General features: G+C 46.4%; 1 protein-coding gene across 1 annotated transcript in view; it reads right to left on the minus strand.

Moving 5' to 3' along the window:
- LOC108921146 (semaphorin-3D-like) overlaps positions 1–17,829 on the minus strand; it is a 39,027-nt gene that overhangs the window by 1,864 nt on the left and 19,334 nt on the right. The window contains exons 7-17 of the mRNA XM_018730470.2: positions 16,028–16,153; positions 15,586–15,728; positions 13,735–13,849; positions 13,590–13,659; positions 12,636–12,780; positions 10,639–10,861; positions 10,066–10,154; positions 9,388–9,429; positions 8,089–8,246; positions 5,845–5,909; positions 5,624–5,763 (exon numbers count right to left, since the gene is read on the minus strand). Of these exons, the coding sequence (XP_018585986.1) occupies positions 5,624–5,763; positions 5,845–5,909; positions 8,089–8,246; positions 9,388–9,429; positions 10,066–10,154; positions 10,639–10,861; positions 12,636–12,780; positions 13,590–13,659; positions 13,735–13,849; positions 15,586–15,728; positions 16,028–16,153 (1,316 nt within the window). The remainder of the gene's footprint in view (positions 1–5,623; positions 5,764–5,844; positions 5,910–8,088; positions 8,247–9,387; positions 9,430–10,065; positions 10,155–10,638; positions 10,862–12,635; positions 12,781–13,589; positions 13,660–13,734; positions 13,850–15,585; positions 15,729–16,027; positions 16,154–17,829) is intronic.

A 17,829-nucleotide genomic window follows, 5' to 3' on the forward strand; every position in this document is an offset into this window, starting at 1 on the left:
GGCGTTAATGACTGGCCCGGAACAGGAAGCCAGCAATGACAAGTCAGGTGCTATAGGGGAACAGCTGGCAGAAGTTCAGAAGTTCAACGCACTCCGGAAAACCGACGTGCGAGGATGGAACGGTAGGGGGAGGGGTTGGGGGGTGGGGGGAAGCGGTGGCTTCCCGTCCTTCACCATCCCTTTAATGGCTTTTACGTGGCAGCGGTTTCCCCCGATTAATTGGCGAATGTGTCACGCTGCTGTCTGGCCTAAAAGAACCCAGGTGCGAGGGGAGGGGACGGACACCTTTCAAAGCATACCTTGCCCCTCTCAGTCAGAGGTGGCAGTCCAAAGGTGAGTTTGGTTACGGGGGCAGTCGGCAGCTTAACCCCCTGACCCGTGCTGTTCCGTCCACCCCCCCCCAACCCAACCCAACCCAACCCAACCCTTTACTTCCTCTCTGAGCAGAGCCCAGTGGGACCATGACCTCGCACCCGGCTGCGTGGGCACAACTGCTGAGAGCATTGACCTGGGGTCCCCAGTCTCACACTCCGCGGTGATCAAACATGAACGCGGCGACGTGTTAAAAGGAAGTGACCAACCCGAGCACTGAAGGACTCGCGTTTGACTAATACCCCATTCCACTCAAGCTGATAAGTGAGATTGCAGAGTTGTGTCAGTTTACAATAAAACACTAAAACACCAAGAATTCACTCTAAACAGTCTGTACTGCAAATGAGTGTGAAAGAACTACAGATTTCGTACAAGTCCAGGCACAAGACAGTTATGATGGAATCACTTTTAAAAGTGCAAATTTAATAAAATAATTGAGAATTTATATAATTTGTATGTATGTGTATATTATATGTATATATTAAAAAATGTAAACAAATTTAGAATGTATTACATTACATTATAAATGTATTACATTACAATTTGTATAATTAAAATATAAATTATGCTGCTATTTAATTGTAATTTGTTATTTACATTGTGTCAGTTACGTTACAATTTTTATTTTGTAGACATCCTGTCCAAAAGCAATTCACAATGTGTGCGTTAAGCTCAAAAATTATGGTAGTCGGAGATTTATGTAGTCTTGTAACCAGATGGACTATATTCTGTGCTCTGTAATACATTCTATTCTTTCTAGCATATTTAATAAGAAAATCTTAATAGACTAAGTGTCTGCTTAACTGTTTGTTTGTTTATACTTTTTAAATGGCATTTAATCAGTCACACCAAAAAACCAAATTAAAAAAAAAAAAAAAATCTTCCTATATATGAAATATCAATGTAATATCGTGACAACATTATACAAAGAGGCTACAGAGAAATAAATGTAAATTTAATCAATAATAAATTTTCGCCATATATTTTTTTACAAGCTGCTGCAGCAGATTTTCGTTGTCTGGGACCTTGTGCTATGAGGACCGCCCCCCCATTCCGCACCAACGACGCGAATAAAGTCCGTCCCGGGAGGCCACCTGCTTGAGGAAGATTCCAGTAAACGTCCTCCCATGACTCTGTGGGGCCAGAAAGGAGTCCGCATCCAAAACCCTCAGCGGAGGAGGTTCCTTCCGACTGACTCTTCCATTAACCGCCCTCACTCCTTCCTCCCTTCCTTCCTTCCTTCCTTCCTTAGACATCCCTGGTCGGAAAGTCCTCAACCACAGCTCAGGGGTCACCGAGGGTGGAAACGGATTTGGAGTCGACAGTGACAGTGTGTCGGTGTTCCACTACACACTCCCCCTGGTAGAGTGACACACTAACGCACTTCCTGCTCACGTCGCTCACTAGAGCTGTGCGGAGGCACATCACTGCGTCACGATCGGAAATGACCAGAAAGCGCCCAGCTGTGGAAGGAAGTCACCGCTGCTGGAAAAAAAAAAACGTGCTCTACAGGTGAAGTGTGGGGGAAAAAGCATCACGAATGTCAGCATAACCTCAACCCTCACAACTTAGGGGCAGCAGGTGGCGCTGTGCTTTGGACCCAAAGTCTGCAGGTTTGAATATCACCTCCAGCCAGGAGTAGTACCCTAAGTACGTATCCTAAATCGCTCCAGTAAAATTGCCCAGCTCTATAAATGCTTCAATAATGGTAGCCACATTAATAAATTGCTTTGGAGAAAAGCATCAGATAAATGAGTAAATGTGAAGGACTTGGGTTTCAATCCAACCTCCTATAGTAGTACTCTTGAGCAAGGTACTTACTTGCCCTGAATTGCTGTATGAATGAAACACTTTATCACAGTATTTATCGTTTTATGTAGCCTTGGACAGCAGTGAGACTAATAAACATTAACAATGGTGATATAACCGGGGGAGCAGCCAGTGCGGTGGGTAGAGCAGCTGCCTTGTGCGCCAACAACGTGGGCTCAGATCCTACCTCATGCTGTAACACCCCGGAACAAGGGACTTACTCTGAACTGCTCCAGTAAAAACTAGCTTCCTGTTTCAATGAGTTAACAGTTGTAGGTCGTTTCAGCGGAAAAGGATCGACGAATAAATAAACGTGAAGGTTTCGGTAAACGGCCAATGGAGGAGGTAAAACTAAGCGCGGTCAACAACGGTGCGGCCATTCTCTTTGCTTTCGCTGACCACTAAATCAAAGCACCGTGTTTTCAGAACCGATCCCAAGAGCTCCCAGCACAGTCGCAAGCAATTAATTAGGCGATCGATATGGAGGACAACCGCTAGCCAGCGGTGCAGAAGTGCGGCACAAAGGAAGCCGTTAGGTGTCCCGGCGATTAATCACCGATGACTGTCGGTCGGGTCACCGGCAGAACCGCTGCGAGGAAGGGAAGCGTTCATTAAGGCGTGGGAGGCATCGGTGTCCGAGATCCAGGCGACGCAAGTGCAGACCTGCCGGCCTAATGGAGCCGGGAGATCAATAGGAACGATCCGGATTCTTTACCAAGAGCTACCTGAGTCGCTGCAACACAGAGGAAGCGGAGAAACCCGGCGCTTCATTAGAACCGACACTTTCCGTTGGGCTCATAACCGACTAATCTAACATTCATGAAGAAGCCAATCATTTTCCCACTTGGCATAATGAAGAAAATATGCTAATTTTTGGGAGCCTCGTAGGCCGAGAGCACATAAAAACGTAGAACCCGCCGGCACGCACATTACTCGAAACGCCCAGAGCCAGTTGTATAAAAAAAAAATCACAGTTTCATTAATAATGTAGTTTGTCTAAAGTTTTAAAAGATTTTTATGGATTAATTTTGAAAGTCATAATGTATTTTATGATGTATGGCACATAAAAATTTTTTCCAGGCCCTAAAGGTAATAACATCAGCAATATAAGTGTGGTGTTCAACCGAACTAATACAGCAATTTTAATAAAAGTGCCTGTTCCAAAGAGGCTGGGCTTTCCAAACCCCCATTTATAACATTATCTTCATTATGCCGAGTGGGAAGATGATTGGCGTCATGAATATTAGACGTGATTTGCAAGCGCTACCCGTTGCCCGCTGCTGCGGCTCATCGCCTCACACACATCCCCCGACTAAAGGTCTTCCTGCTATTTTGGCAGCACATCTCTAGCAGAGCGGAGTGGCTCTTGGGCTCGGCGAGCAGCTCGTCCCACAGATGAGGAGCTGATGACGGACGACGAGGATGCGAGAGAACACGGGGTCTTGAGACAAGTCTTCACACCTGTCTCGGCAGGCAGGCGGAGGGTTTCGAGGGAGCCGGGGAAGCGCTCGTCCTCATTTCCCCTGGCGGGAGCCGCGTATCGACCCGGGAAAACAGCCCGGTCGCTGGATTTCTCATTAGGTGCCATCGGCGATGTCTAAGGGATATGAATCTTTTTTAGGCTCTACAAAGGAGGCAGAAAAATTTTTAAAAAGAAGAAAAATAAGAAAAAAGGCAGAAAGCAAGAAATTTAATAGCGGTAAAACATAAACATTTCTTTTTGGTAAAAAAAAAAAAATAATAAAAACTGTAGAATTTCAAGGTATTTCTGAAGACGGATTCCTTCTTTGTCATTGACAGTGTTTAATAAAGTCCATCACGTCAGTGAACGATATTCGAATGGCGTTTACTCTTCCTTTCACACCTTCCACAGTGAAAGTACCCGGGGTCAACGAACACCAAAATGTGGCCCTGGGCTCAGGCCCTGCACGGCGTGCCGTTTCCCATCCACCCCACCCCCCGCGGCTCAGCCCGTTTCTGTTATGGGTCACTCATCGCCACTTTGAAAGTACCCCCCCACCCCCAATAAAGTGCATTAATAAGCTCTGTCCAAGTGCCAGCTTTGTTTGCTCTTATTCACATATCAGGTTACTGCCAACACCCTTCCCTTCTGAGGGCCTTTGTCCCACCATAGTATATTGATATTTATTATATAAATAAGACTTTTCTCCTAAGCAACTTGCTAAGATACTCAGTTATTTACTCATTTACACAGCTGGGTAATTTTTTACTCTAGTAATTTAGGGGAAGTACCTTGCTCAAGGGTACTACCGCTGTAGGTGGGATTCCACTACACTGCGAGCTGCATCGTGCACTAGTCTCACGGTTACCCATCTAATCCACAGATTAGAGAAGATCACGGGGGTTTGGACAAAACCAGTTCCGAAAAGGAATAAGTACATACAGACACTCCTCACTTAACGACCTACCTGTTTAACGACGGAGCTGACTTACGACCAGCTCTCCGACCAGTCGGTATTGTACGCTGTACAAGAACTTTGGTCGTGGAGACGGGAGCGCGGCGTCTCAGCACGCGAGCGCGATATCACGTGCTTGCTGCAAAATCGTAGTATCAGCGGTGAGGCAGCAAGCGTGGACGTAGAAGCAGCAGAAAAATTTGTTGACCGATTTGATCATCAAGAAAGGCGGCTACCGTCCGGAACAGATCTTCAACGTGGATGAAATCTGACTTTTTTGGGAGAAAATGCCCGAAAGGTCTTACGTACACAAAGAAGCTTAAAACAATGCCCGGTTTCAAGGCTTTTAAGGACAGGGTCACGTTGTCGTTGGGAGGAAATGTCGCTGGGTTCAAGTTAAAGCCTTTCCTCATCCATCACTCCGAGAACCCACGTGCATTGAAGCAGGTTAGTAAGCACACGCTACCAGTACAGTATGCTTGAAATATCGGCAAGGGGCGGCTCCTCGCTTATCGACTAATTCGATTAACGACCTAGTCGTAGGAACGGAACTCGGCTGTTAAGTGAGGAGTGTCTGTATTTATTTTCGTTACATAGTTCCATATAGTCTGACTACAAAATGTTCGTACACTTTTCTCCTAATCACCGAGCAGGTAAAACACCCAATGTGTTCTCCCAGTGTTTGAGTGGGTTTTCACCAGGCGCTCTGGTTTCCTCCCATAGTCCAAAGGCTTGTGTTTTTTGGTGTATTGATGACTCTGTATTTCTCATGCACTGTCTGTGTGAGCAAATGAGTGCGTAGCTACCTGGTGATGGGCTGGCATCCCATTAAGGGTGTACTCTGACTATACTCGCACTCCACTTCCTGGATAAGCTCTACCCTGATTTGGATAAGTGGTTAAGAAAGGTGAGTGAGAGAGAGTGAGAGTGTGTGTGTGTGTGTGTGTTGAGATAATGGCTGCTTAAAGGTCTCCACTCGTGCAACATCCACCCCACCTAGGGGGCTGTCATATCCTGAGCCGTACCTCCTCGCGCCGCTCAGAGCCAGACCTCTGCAGGAACCAGCGGACCTGGGCCTGCCGTGATGTGGCCACACACTCCAGAAAGGTGGAGTTGGACTCCACCCCAAAGAGGATCCTCTCCTCGGCCTGAGTGGAGTCCATGTCTGGAGGTGGGAGAAAAAGAGTGCGTTTGCAGCAGGTGTATCTCCGCACGTTTCATGGCCATCGTTCATAAAGGAACTTACTGTCTTCAACGTCCCAGCACTGGCCCGAGGGGTCGCCGTGCTTCACATCCTGTCTCCTCGCCCTCCTGTAAAGCCAAAACCACGGGCCTTTAATCAAACTTCCACTTGAGACTCTGAGCTCCTGAACTCACAAATATCAGATAAAACATGGTTAATGCTCCACTATTCTAACCTGAACATTTCAGAACGTCGTCTCAAGGACTTTGGCACGAAATCGGCGAGACTCTGCAGACCGCAACGTGAACTCTCCAACAGCACCTTTATCTGACCTTGATCTAACCCTTGGGTTGCATTCTGGTCTAATCTGACCCATTTACAAGTTGTCTCTATCATAAATATGGTGTCTCATGCGATGGCCATGAGGCTCCATGACATGATCCACACCAGACATCTGAACACAAAGTTACTGATCACCTGTTTCACTGGATTTTACACTTTATTCCCATTTTGTACACCCGCGATGTGTGTGTGTGTGTTCATGTGTGGCCCACCACAGGAAAAAAATAAGAGTGTAATAAAGAGCCGGGGTGCGGTGGGTTGGTCCGGGTCCTGCTCCTGCTCTTGGGTGGGTCTGGGGTTCGAGTCCCGCTTGGGGTGCCTTGCGAGGGACTGGCGTCCCGTCCTGGGTGTGTCCCCTCCCCCTCCAGCCTTGCGGCCTGCGTTGCTGGGTTAGGCTCCGCAACCCCACTTGGGACGAGCGGTTTCAGACAATGTATGTGCATGTCTGTGTATTATTTTATTCAAATTTGTCGGTTCTCGACGGTAAAACTGGACTGGCTTCATGATGACCACGACTGCATTAGAGCCTTGAGTATTTAATTGATTCAGAACTATAAATCCCAAAGTTTACTGAGCAGGTAAAGTGTATAAACCAGGAAAGGCTACATATTTTCTATCTGGCAGACAGTAGTCTGTGTTGCCAGGTTAGGCTCTGGTGCCCCGCATGGGGCGAGCAGTTTGGACAGACGTAATAAAGAGCAGGACTTACATTTTTTCATTTCACTAATGCTTTTTTCCAAAACAAACAATTAATTTTCCCCATTTACACAGCTGTGCAATTTAAGATAAGTACCTTATTCAACAATACTACAAGTGGGATTCAAACTTGCAACCTTCAGGGCCCAAAGGCAGCAACTCTAACCACTAGGCTGCAGCTGTCTCATAAAAAGCAGACTCCAGTTAAGACACGCTCGCACAAATGGAATCATTGTATCAGGTGCAAGAAGTCAGTCGATCAGAAGCTCCAAAAAGACGTGCAGAACTTGGGATGATTATTAAGGAGTGAAGTTGGTTTTATAACCTATTTTACATAATTAGGGTATAATCTGTTTTGTAACTGCTTTATAAACAAGTCTAATGGGCTGCCCAGTTCTGGATGGGAAACGCAGAATAGAAAGCTGTCAGAAACACCACCCAGGGTTCAATCTGTCGTTTGACCTCCAATAGCTCACTGCCGTCCGTCTCCCTGACGTGACAAGGGCCTGCGAAAGCGATGACTGAGCGGACGGTGAGCGTGCGACATGTGAAGAGCGGGAAGAGGAAAAGCTGTAGGGGTGTCAACCCTCCCCATTTCCTTCTCCCGTGACGCCGTCCTGTAACATCCGTCCTCTGTGCTTCCCCGCACTGCACACTTGGATTTCTGCAGAATCAGATAAAGCACCGCGTGGACGACCCTGGGGAGGAAGGAAAGCTCCTTTCTCCAAAAATAACCGTCTCGTGTCACTTGCCGCTGAACCCAACACGCACCCCACCTCTGCGGAAAACAATCGTGACAGCGGGCATTAATCATTCAGAGCACGCGGTGGATTATAATCCATTTTCTGGCCTCACAGACAGCGCATAATAGCGCGGGACAGTTAAGGGGAAAGAAGTCGGCTGCCGAGCCGAAGTTCCGAGTCCCGGAGAAAAACCGTGTAAAGTCCTTGAGAGCAAGGCTGACGGGAGGATCGATATCGAACCCTTGAATTAATAAGCTTTGCGCCTGCCGCGGGAGCAGCGCCCCCACCTGAAGGAGCGGCGACAGTTTCGCTGAAACTCGGTGAAATAATTGCCTGCCGCACGGGACGCACTTGGCATCCCGGCGCGAACGAAAAAACACAAACAGAAAAAAACATCCATTCTTCATTTTAATGGGCGAGGAGTGAGCGGTGCACTCTGGGAGACCTCAGAGTTCGGGGATGATAAGTGAGAGTGTGCGAGTGTGTGAGTGTGTGTGTGTGTGTGTGCGCGGCTCTGAAAGCGTACCTCTTTGAAGCCGGGATGTATCTGGAGCAGGAGTGTCCGTCCCAGGCGCAGTAGGGGTCCCGAGCCAGGCAGCAGTCGGCACAGGCCCGTCCGTAGGCCTGGCAGCGATGTAGCGAGACCTGGACCAACCCGTCTCGGGACCCTATGTACAGCTGGTGCTGAGAGACACAACGAGGGATGAGTGTTAGCGCAACATGCAGGAGAGACATAGTACACACAGACACACACGATACAAGTGGAAGGGGACCGGGGGCAGCTGGTAGTTTAGCGGTGTATGCTGCCACCTTTGGACACAGAAGTTGCAGGTTTGATTCCCACCTCCCACTGTAGTGCACTTGATCATGGTACTTCTACTACACTGCACCCGTAAAAATGGATAAGTAGTTTAATGTTGTAGGCTGCTTCGGAGGAACTGAGACCTGCATCTGGTTGCCATGCCAACAGATGCAACACGGTGCCTTCCTGGGCAACCATCACATCAAGAAGAATATTTCCAGAAAATACACCTTTACACGTGCAGCTGGTGCGCACACACAGACACACACACACCATTCACGCTAGACTCTTTTCAAACACTGAAAGGGTTTAGAAAGACTGCGCTCCAGTGAGCATCACACTGCTGATCTTTCCTTGCATTTATTCACTTTGCTGAGGCTTTTCTCCAAAGCCGCTTATAATTATTTACCTATTTATATAGCTGTGCAATTTTACTAGAGCAGTTAAAAGGTAAGCACTTTGCTCAAGGGTACTACAGCTGGAGGTGGGATTCAGACCTGCAAGCTTTGGGTCCAAAGGCAGCCATAGAGCTCCAAGGACATCTCAGATCTCAGCTGAAGCGTTGCATGTCATGGCATCCATTTGGCACCACTATGAGACTTGCATTAACTTTTCCCGATGTTTTGGGGGGGGGGGGGGGGGGGGACTTCCACCACAATTTTAAGATCGTTGTACCAAGATCAGTGTACCAAGTCACTCATTACAAGTCAAGGTCTCACTGCCCCCTGGCTTTACAGCAAACTTGTCTGAGATAACATGAGCTAGGATCGGGCAGGACGCTGATGTGTGTGTGTGTGTGTGTGTGTGTCCAACCGCCACTCCCCAAAAGATAAGTCAACCACACTCCACAGCTAGGAAAAACGGTAGGTCCACAGGAACCACCAGCACATGCAGGTTATGCAAATGAAGGTGGGCTGCACTGCTGTGTTTCATCTCAACACAGGTCCTGATGAGTAACAAAGAGCCTGTTGCTTGTCATTACACTGACTTGGACTGCGAGCCGAACGTATGAACCATACGCACCTGTTTCGAAGAAATTTCCATACTGAGAATCGGGGAGGGAGCCTGCAGAGAGGGAAGGAATGTGTGTTTGTTAGATTCCTAAAATATGAGCATTATGATTTCAGTGTGCGCGCACACAGCATTGCTTGAAAGTATGCGAACCCTATAGGGATTCTCATTCTTGTATGAAATATTCGAATTTAGAAAGTTTAAATGTTAAACCTTAAAATAAAAACTTACAAATTGAACAAATGACCATGATTTACACCACTGATTCTACTTACCTACCTGGTTTAACCAATACAATTTCACTTATTTTTACACCTGTACAGCTTGTGTGTTTCTACTACACACATGATTCCTTCTAAAGCAACATATGGAATTGATCATTACATACTTATTGTGTCACATGAGAAACACTGATTCTCATTCGATAACCATTTTGTGGTAAAATTAAGGGACACGAGGGCTTCGCACATTTTTTAAGCAGCAGTGGATATTTAAAGAAGGATAATATGATTGGTGAAAGTTCAACAAACTGGGCTTTAAGAGAAGTGTGCCCTGTTCACACTGGCACCTCTACACACTCTACACACACAAGGGTCACATGACGGGGATATTTTGTTGACAGCTTAGAACTGATCATTTGTCTCATTAGCCGACGACCCCCAACCCCATAAGCCACGCCCCCTCGAGCACCTGGAACACCTGGAGCTCCTCCAGAAGCAGCTGTTCCGTTGCCCAGTTCTCCTGCGTGATGGACACAACCTTCAGGACGGTTCCCACATCTGACAGAAACACATGAATAAACACAGTCACACTGATCCTGTCGCCAGAGTGTGTTTCTTAAACACGGCTTGTCCATGAAAACAGCACACAGTCGGCGCAGAGACCAGTGCGTGATGCGGGTGGTACATTAGTTTTATGACTAATATCAACAGACAATTCTCCTGCATAACCTTCCTAATTATTTTGGTCAGTTCTCTGGTCTGTTGTTTCTCCCACTCTGCAGTGTGGTAATTTATAGGTAAGGAATGGTTAGCGTTCAATAAAAGTATTGTTTCAGAAAGACTCATTTTAACCTAAACATTTGTGCGCCATCTGCTGGCAGGAATTAAGAGCTGCATCGGCTCTATTACATTAGAATAGGCTCCCCCCGGTTTAAAATTTTCAGTAATCTTGAGGCTAAGTTTCTCCTAATACTAGATTGAGAAGAAGCTAAACAAGTGACAGATGCTACAATTTGATTTCAGATGTTTAGTTTGAGCTCACCTGTGCCCAGAAACATGACCGCATACTGTCCATCCACAGCTGGGACACGGTCCACCACTATCTGCGTCAGTCTGTAGTCCACATTGATGCGGGTGAACACGGGCTCCCTGGCGACAGGGTAAACAGCCCTGTACATCATGGGGTGGTCTTTAATGAAGCTGATCACTTCGTCCGAGAAGTCCTTGGTGGTCTTTATCCGGGGGTCATACGTCCTGCTGGGACACTGCGGAATCAGATGAGCTCAGTTAGGCCTCCAACACAGTAAAGAAAGTGGGATTTTTATACTTGTGGGGCTTTCATCTTTCAGGGCTTTTAGCAAAATCGAGAAGGTAGAGTAGCGGTTAAAAGTGCTGCTTTGAGACCCATCAGTCACAGGTCCAAATCCCCTCTCTAGCTGTACTATCCTTGAGCAAGGTATTTCCCCTAAATTGTTGCAATAAAATTACCCAGCTGTGTAAATGGGTCAGTTATGGTACATAGATTAACAGAGTAAGTCACTTTGGAAAAACAAGTCAATAAAATGAATCAATTAGACTCCAATCCATAAATGACTCAACGAATTTTGTGGTTTGTCGTTTCTGTGGAAAGTTTTCTTGGACTTATAAAGGATAAAAACAAGGTTAATAAGCTCAATAACAGAAACGTAGAAAAATTAAAGGCGAGGATTGGGCGCACTCGGTACTAAAACGGATCAATGTCGCCCTCTAGCGGCCGCTCCACAGTCTCTCACACTTCGTCCCGTTATCCGGTCTGCGTTTCTTCCTCAAATTGAAAAGACTGAATAGCGAAAAAGCAGAAAATTAATTTACTTCAATGGGCTAAAAGACGGTCTTGCTCTGTGGTTTGTTCCTTTTATGTATTTTCTACATTATTTGAAACGTTAGAATTTAACATTTTAATTAAGGAATTAATTAAGAAAACCTTCGGAGCTGTAAATCAAATGAATTTCTTGTAAGTTAGCAGCTGTAATAAATAAATAAATAAATAAATAAATAAATCTGACTGCCTCAAAAAAGCCTTAAGCCATGACAGCAATGGAATTCAGAATATCCTTTCTTCAGGAATTTCAGATGAACACAGTAATTTAACTCCTATTGCTAAGTGTCAGTGATACACTGAATTTTTACTACTGTCTGATCAGGGTGAGGGGCGCGGTGGCGCAGTGGGTTGGACCGCAGTCCTGCTCTCTGGTGGGTCTGGGGTTCAAGTCCCGCTTGGGGTGCTTTGCGACGGACTGGCGTCCCGTCCTGGGTGTGTCCCCTCCCTCTCTCCAGCCTTACGCCCTGTGTTGCTGGGTAGGCTCCGGTTCCCCGTGACCCCGTATGGGACAAGCGGTTCTGAAAATGTGTGTGTGTGTGTCTGATCAGGGTGAAATAGATATTGGCAAAATGTGGCCTTCCTGTTCTATAAAGCGTACCATTTATACTTTTCATACTACAGGACCCAGTTCCTCAAGCTGGACCATTAATGTCCAGTTTTTTCTACATGTGATTAATGTCAATGAGGCTGTTATGTTTGCCCCTGGCAGTAGGGGGCGCTCACAGGGCAGGAGCAATTCAACCCAGCTGAGTCTACTTCGCCTTTACTGCTGTAATACCAGGATAACGAAATTCAGTTTGTACGGCTCCTAGAGTGTGAACTTCAACTGCTAAATTTAACAATTAAAATTAAATTACCGAGCTGTACAAATGGGAAAATAATTATAAGTAGCTTCACATTGTAATTCACTTTGGAGAAAAGGGTAAGGGAAATAATGTAAATGTGAGAAAGCACACAAATAGAGAGTAAACGGGAGCGCACAAATAAAGGGCAGTAAACATAAGGGGAGCCGAACTCCTGAGTGAGGTTTCAGCTAAATGTAAAGAACTGGAATACTGTTCTGTACAAAACATTGGAATAAGAAGAATGAATGAAAAACAGGGAGAAGCCGCTGCTGGTGGCCATCCTCATTGTCACTGCGGCTGCGCCTGGCAGGAGGTGGGGCCGCTGCCACTTACGGTCCCCGGACGCGGGTACGGGACCCTCCCCTCGTACTCGACCCAGCGGTGCTCGAGGCCCTCCTTGTGAGCGTACGGCCCGTTGAAGACGGCGCGGATGTCGGCCATGTGGTAAACGCAAACTGCCGAGCCCTTAAATATGGAGCTGCAAGAACATGTTATATTATTATTATTATTATTATACCAAACCATCCCTTTTTTCAGACATGGATAAATTTCATAAGAACTGTAAAACGGTGACATTTTTCTGTTTTCTGTCAAATTCTAAGTTCAGAAGCTGTGTAAATATTTGGCTTTGAATATTTGAATTCTAGAACGGAGGTGCGGTGGTGCAGTGGGTTGGACCAGGTCCTGCTCTCTAGTGGGTCTGGGGTTCAAGTCTCTCTTGGGGTGCCTTGCGACGGACTGGCGTCCCGCCCTGGGTGTGTCCCCTCCCCTTACGCCCTGTGCTGCGGGGTAGGCTCCGCGACCCCGCTTGAGACAAGCGGTTCAGAAAGTGTGTGTGTGTATTTGAATTCTGAAATAAATCCATCCTCTTCCTTTTTTAATGCAGGTGGTCCTCAACCTATGACAGGGTTCGACTTTGCTCCTGCATAAGTCAGCTTCATTGCAACTATATCATATAAATCATAATGTATGGAAACAATGAGCATGAATGCTGCAGTGTAAAACTGGGGTTTGTTCTATTTTTCCACTAATTTCACACGTTATTCATGTTGAAATTATACTAATATAGAGTAAGAATAATAGAAATGGACCTTTATGCTGCACTGTTATTTTCATTTTGATTTCTAAATATTTTTTTCTTTTCTGCATCCCCCCCACCACCACATTATATATAAAATTTTTATGGATATGAAGTTTGAAAGTTTTCTGCTACCCATTTAAAAGGTACTGGTGATCACCTGTGTTGGACAAATTTACCACACTGCAGCACACACACACTGAACGTACCTGGTGGTGGTGAAGACTCCATAGACGACGGGGTTTCTCTCGTCCCGAGTTGGAAGGAGGAAGATGTCCTCTGGAAAGAGGAGCAGAGCCCGTCACGCGCCAGTCCAACAAGCCCCCGGTGCCGACGACGGTCAACATGACTTACGGAGCTCGTCAAAGTGTGTGTCCACGCCATCCGGCCCGGGAATGGAGCACACCAGCCTGGCCTTCAGAAACGTGCTCCACTTGTTGGTGAGGCTCCGCAGGCCCCCGACATCATTCTGAAACACAAAGTCTCCGTGTCTCGTGAACAAACACGACATCAGTAATTGACACCGTCGCCCACGGTGACCTACAGCGTTAGATTCAGTACAGGAAACTCCCTACAGTGATTCACACACTTCGTCGGCAACGCATTAATCAATTAACCCATGATGCACCAGTGCTACCCGCTGTGCTGCCCATTTAACAGCTAGACCTGTAATTTCACTAATTTAGATAAGATTCAGAATTACAGAAATTCAGATTGACATGACAAATAATTAAGTGAAAAACAAATTAACAGGTTGCTAATTACCTAATTCAATTTGCATACAAATTTTTCCAGAAGTTTCCACGGGAAATCAGACAAATGAAAGACATTTGAAGGATCCATGGGGGGTCGAGAATGCAAGTAAAGCAATTTATGCTTTAGGGGGCTTGAATATTGAATAGCACTGAATATTGAGGAACATGAGGTACTGTCATCGGGGTAAAAGTAAACATGCTCACAATTAACATTAAAAACGTCACAGTCTTGCAAGTGCATTCAGTTGCAAACTTCTAGAGTTTTCCACAAGGTAGAAGGACTGAGACTTCAGTTTGTGGTTGCACCTTAAAGGTATAAACTGTTATAAATAACTAAAGTAAATATGTTTTGTATTCTTCTTGCTGCCTAGGTGGAGACCAGTCATCGATTTCCCATTTTACACCTTATCTTTACTGCCGACAGGTAAAACTGTGTTCCTGTCTGTTATTCTCAGTGGAAAAGCTGCCTCATCGGAACCTCATTATGTTGGAACTGTTATGTAAGTCAGCATTTCACAGCAAAGTACTGTGGTATTTCTTATAAAACCCCTAGCAAGCAGTCTGACTAATAAATGATGAATAGGGTGGTGTTTGCATTGCTTTCCTCTGGGTGCTCTGGTTTCCTTCCACAGTGCAAAGATGTGTTGCAGGTGGACTGGTGATTCTGCAGTGCCAGCAGAGTGTGTGTGTGTGTGTGTGTGTGTGTGTGTGTGTGTGTGTGTGTGTGCGTGCGTGCGTGTGTTACCTTGTTCTGTATAAATGGGTTCTTGTGGCTCTTGACCATATTTCACACTGTTTTACTGAAATTACATTGTTTTTTTTATTGTTTTATTGCTTTAGAAGGGGGGGGTGCGGTAGCACAGTGGGTTGGACCGGGTCCTGCTCTCTGGTGGGTCTGGGGTTCGAGTCCCACTTGGGGTGCCTTGCGACGGACTGGCGTCCCGTCCTGGGTGTATCCCCTCCCCCTCCAGCCTTACGCCCTGAGTTGCCGGGTAGGCTCCAGTTCCCCGCAACCCCGTATGGGACAAGCGGTTCTGAAAATGTGTTTGTGTGTGTGTGTGTGTGTATTGCTTTAGAATAAACTCAGTTTCCATTTAAAATTATTTCCTGGGACGTCAAAAAAATTGAAAAGGACTTAAATATGTTGACATTTTCCTGCAATAGTTCAGCGCTCGTACTTTGTTTGCGCTCTACACCGGAAGATCCTTCTGAACAGCACAGAAGACCAAAGCAATGTTTCTTCAGCCAGAAAAATTAACAATTATTCTAGATCAAGACTCATACAAACTATGGACACCTTTTTTGCACAGTGGACTTCTGGGACAGCGGTACCCGATCACACTGTTGAAATAATGTCGTTCTTAATGCAACTGTTTCACATTCGTACGTGTATTAATAATGTCATCGACATGAGTTTTGAACCCGTTCTCGGGGGGGTGCGAGGCCTCACCTGACACACTCGTGCCACTCGGGACAAGACGCTCTTGTCCCCGGCGCTGCCATCGCGGGACGCCTCGCGGAAGAAGAAGTAAACCTTGTCGTCGTCGGGGTTGTACGTGTCGCCAATGGCGTGAGCTGCAACAAACTTGGCCTCTGTGGAAATGAGAGGGACGTCTGTGTTTGTCACACGATCCCGCAGCTGGCGGAGGCACACTCAGCATGACGTAGCACTGTTTACAGATCAGCAGGGAAAAGTCTCACAGAATGGGGTAAAATGCTTTTATTTGGAGGGTAAAAGCTGTGCAGCAGGTGGTGCAGTGGTTAGAGCTGCTGCCATCTGAACAACATCTACGCAGCTTAACCACATGCCCGGGAAGAGGAGAGCTACGCTCAGGACGGCACAGGTTCGACTCGCTGACAGGGTCCGGAGCAAATGCTGAAGCTTTCTTTACCATCGATCCAGTAATCCTTGGACACGTCGGTCCTGATGTAGCTGCGGTCGCGTTGTCCCAGGGAGCGCGTGAAGGCCGTGTCCTTGCCCAGGAAGTCGGACGCAGTTCCTGAGTACAGGTGGTGATCTGCGGATGCAGCGTGGGGGAGGACGACACGTGAACCAGCAGCCTGGACGACGGAACCGCAGTAGGACTCGCATCCCTCCCAAAACCTCATGTTGACTCCCTTGAGGGAGATGCACCACAAAGACTGCTATAAATCTGCTCCTACATCATGTCATGGAGGAAGGAAGGAAGGAAAGAAGGAAGGAAGGAAGGAAAGACGACAGCGGCGGCTCCCTTCCGTCGAGCCGCACGCCCACAGCTCGTATCTGGTTCCTCACTGACTCACAGAGCCGCCAGCCTTGGAGCTCTTCCCCAGTTGGGTCCAGCTGTAGCTTTTCAGGTGTCAATGTGGTGCCCATGGAATGTCAGCAAGTGGTATCCATGTGTTTCGACAGCTGATTACTTTACTGTTAACAGGGTCGGCGTTATAACTTGACAAACCTCGGCGGTCGCCTAAGGGCACGGGGATTTCGGGTTGGCCAAATTTTGCTACCGAAAAGAAAAAAAATAATTCTTGGAATCCAGGAATGAAATAAATAAATTTAAAAACTAAAAACCTAAAATAATTACACACACACACACACACACACACTTTCAGAACCGCGTGACGGAACTGGAGCCTACCTGGCAACACAGGGCGTAAGGCTGGAGGGGGAGGGGACACACCTAGGACGGGACGCCAGTCCGTCGCAAGGCACCCCAAGCGGGACTCGAACCCCAGACCCACCGGAGAGCAGGACTTGGTCCAACCCCCAAAATAATTATTTTTCGTTAAATAATAAGTGTCAGAAAACTGAAGATCGGCCGCATTATATTCATTATGACATGACTAGAGAGCACCAGGGAGTACAGTAGTTAGAGCTGCTGCCTTCACATCCAAAGGTTGCCGGTTTGAATCCCACTGCCAGGTGTAGTACCCTTGAGCAAGGCACTTACCTTGAATCATTCCGGTAAAAGTACACACATGGGTAAAAGACTGTTGGTAACGTAACACTCTAAGTCACTTTGGAGTACAGTGTCATTTAAAGGAATAAATATGAACCTTACAATGTCTCTGAGCATTTGAAGGTAACATTGTATATGAAACAACCTGTATTAACTAGATGGTTTGTATTTTTCCAAGTTCATTTTCAGTCGTTATCAATTTACGTTCTGTGCATACATAATATTCACATGCGTGTCCATGACAACGATGAATAATCACATCATAAAATTATTGATAAATTCTAATTTTATTTTCCTTTTTTCACCATCTGCAAGGATTTATATGTAAAATATAAGGAATTTTTGTCATATATCATTTATTAATTTAGAGGTACTCTAAGGGTGCTGCAAAAAGGCACCAAAACCTCTAAAGGAGGACCTGCAAGTTCATCAATTTCAAAAAAGGGAAAAGGTGACGTTAATAGAGAGCAACGAGAGGCGAGCACCTTAACATCTGCCATCTTAACGTAATAAATTCATCTCCCAAGACGGGGAAAAAAAGAAGGTTAAGAGCCATGAAGCAGGGCTTAGCATCAAAACCATGTGTCCATGAGGACAGAAATGAACGCAGCTGGGTCGTCCGGCCTACAAATCAAGTCGCTCGTTACGCGCCGAGGGTATCGCTCACATCTTGGGTGCAGACCTCCAGAGCATCGAAGGGATGCCCACCCCATCATGAGCCTGTGATCCGGCGTGATTTACGTCCCTTTAAT

Source organism: Scleropages formosus, chromosome 5 (assembly GCF_900964775.1).
Source record: "Scleropages formosus chromosome 5, fSclFor1.1, whole genome shotgun sequence".
NCBI lineage: Eukaryota > Metazoa > Chordata > Actinopteri > Osteoglossiformes > Osteoglossidae > Scleropages > Scleropages formosus.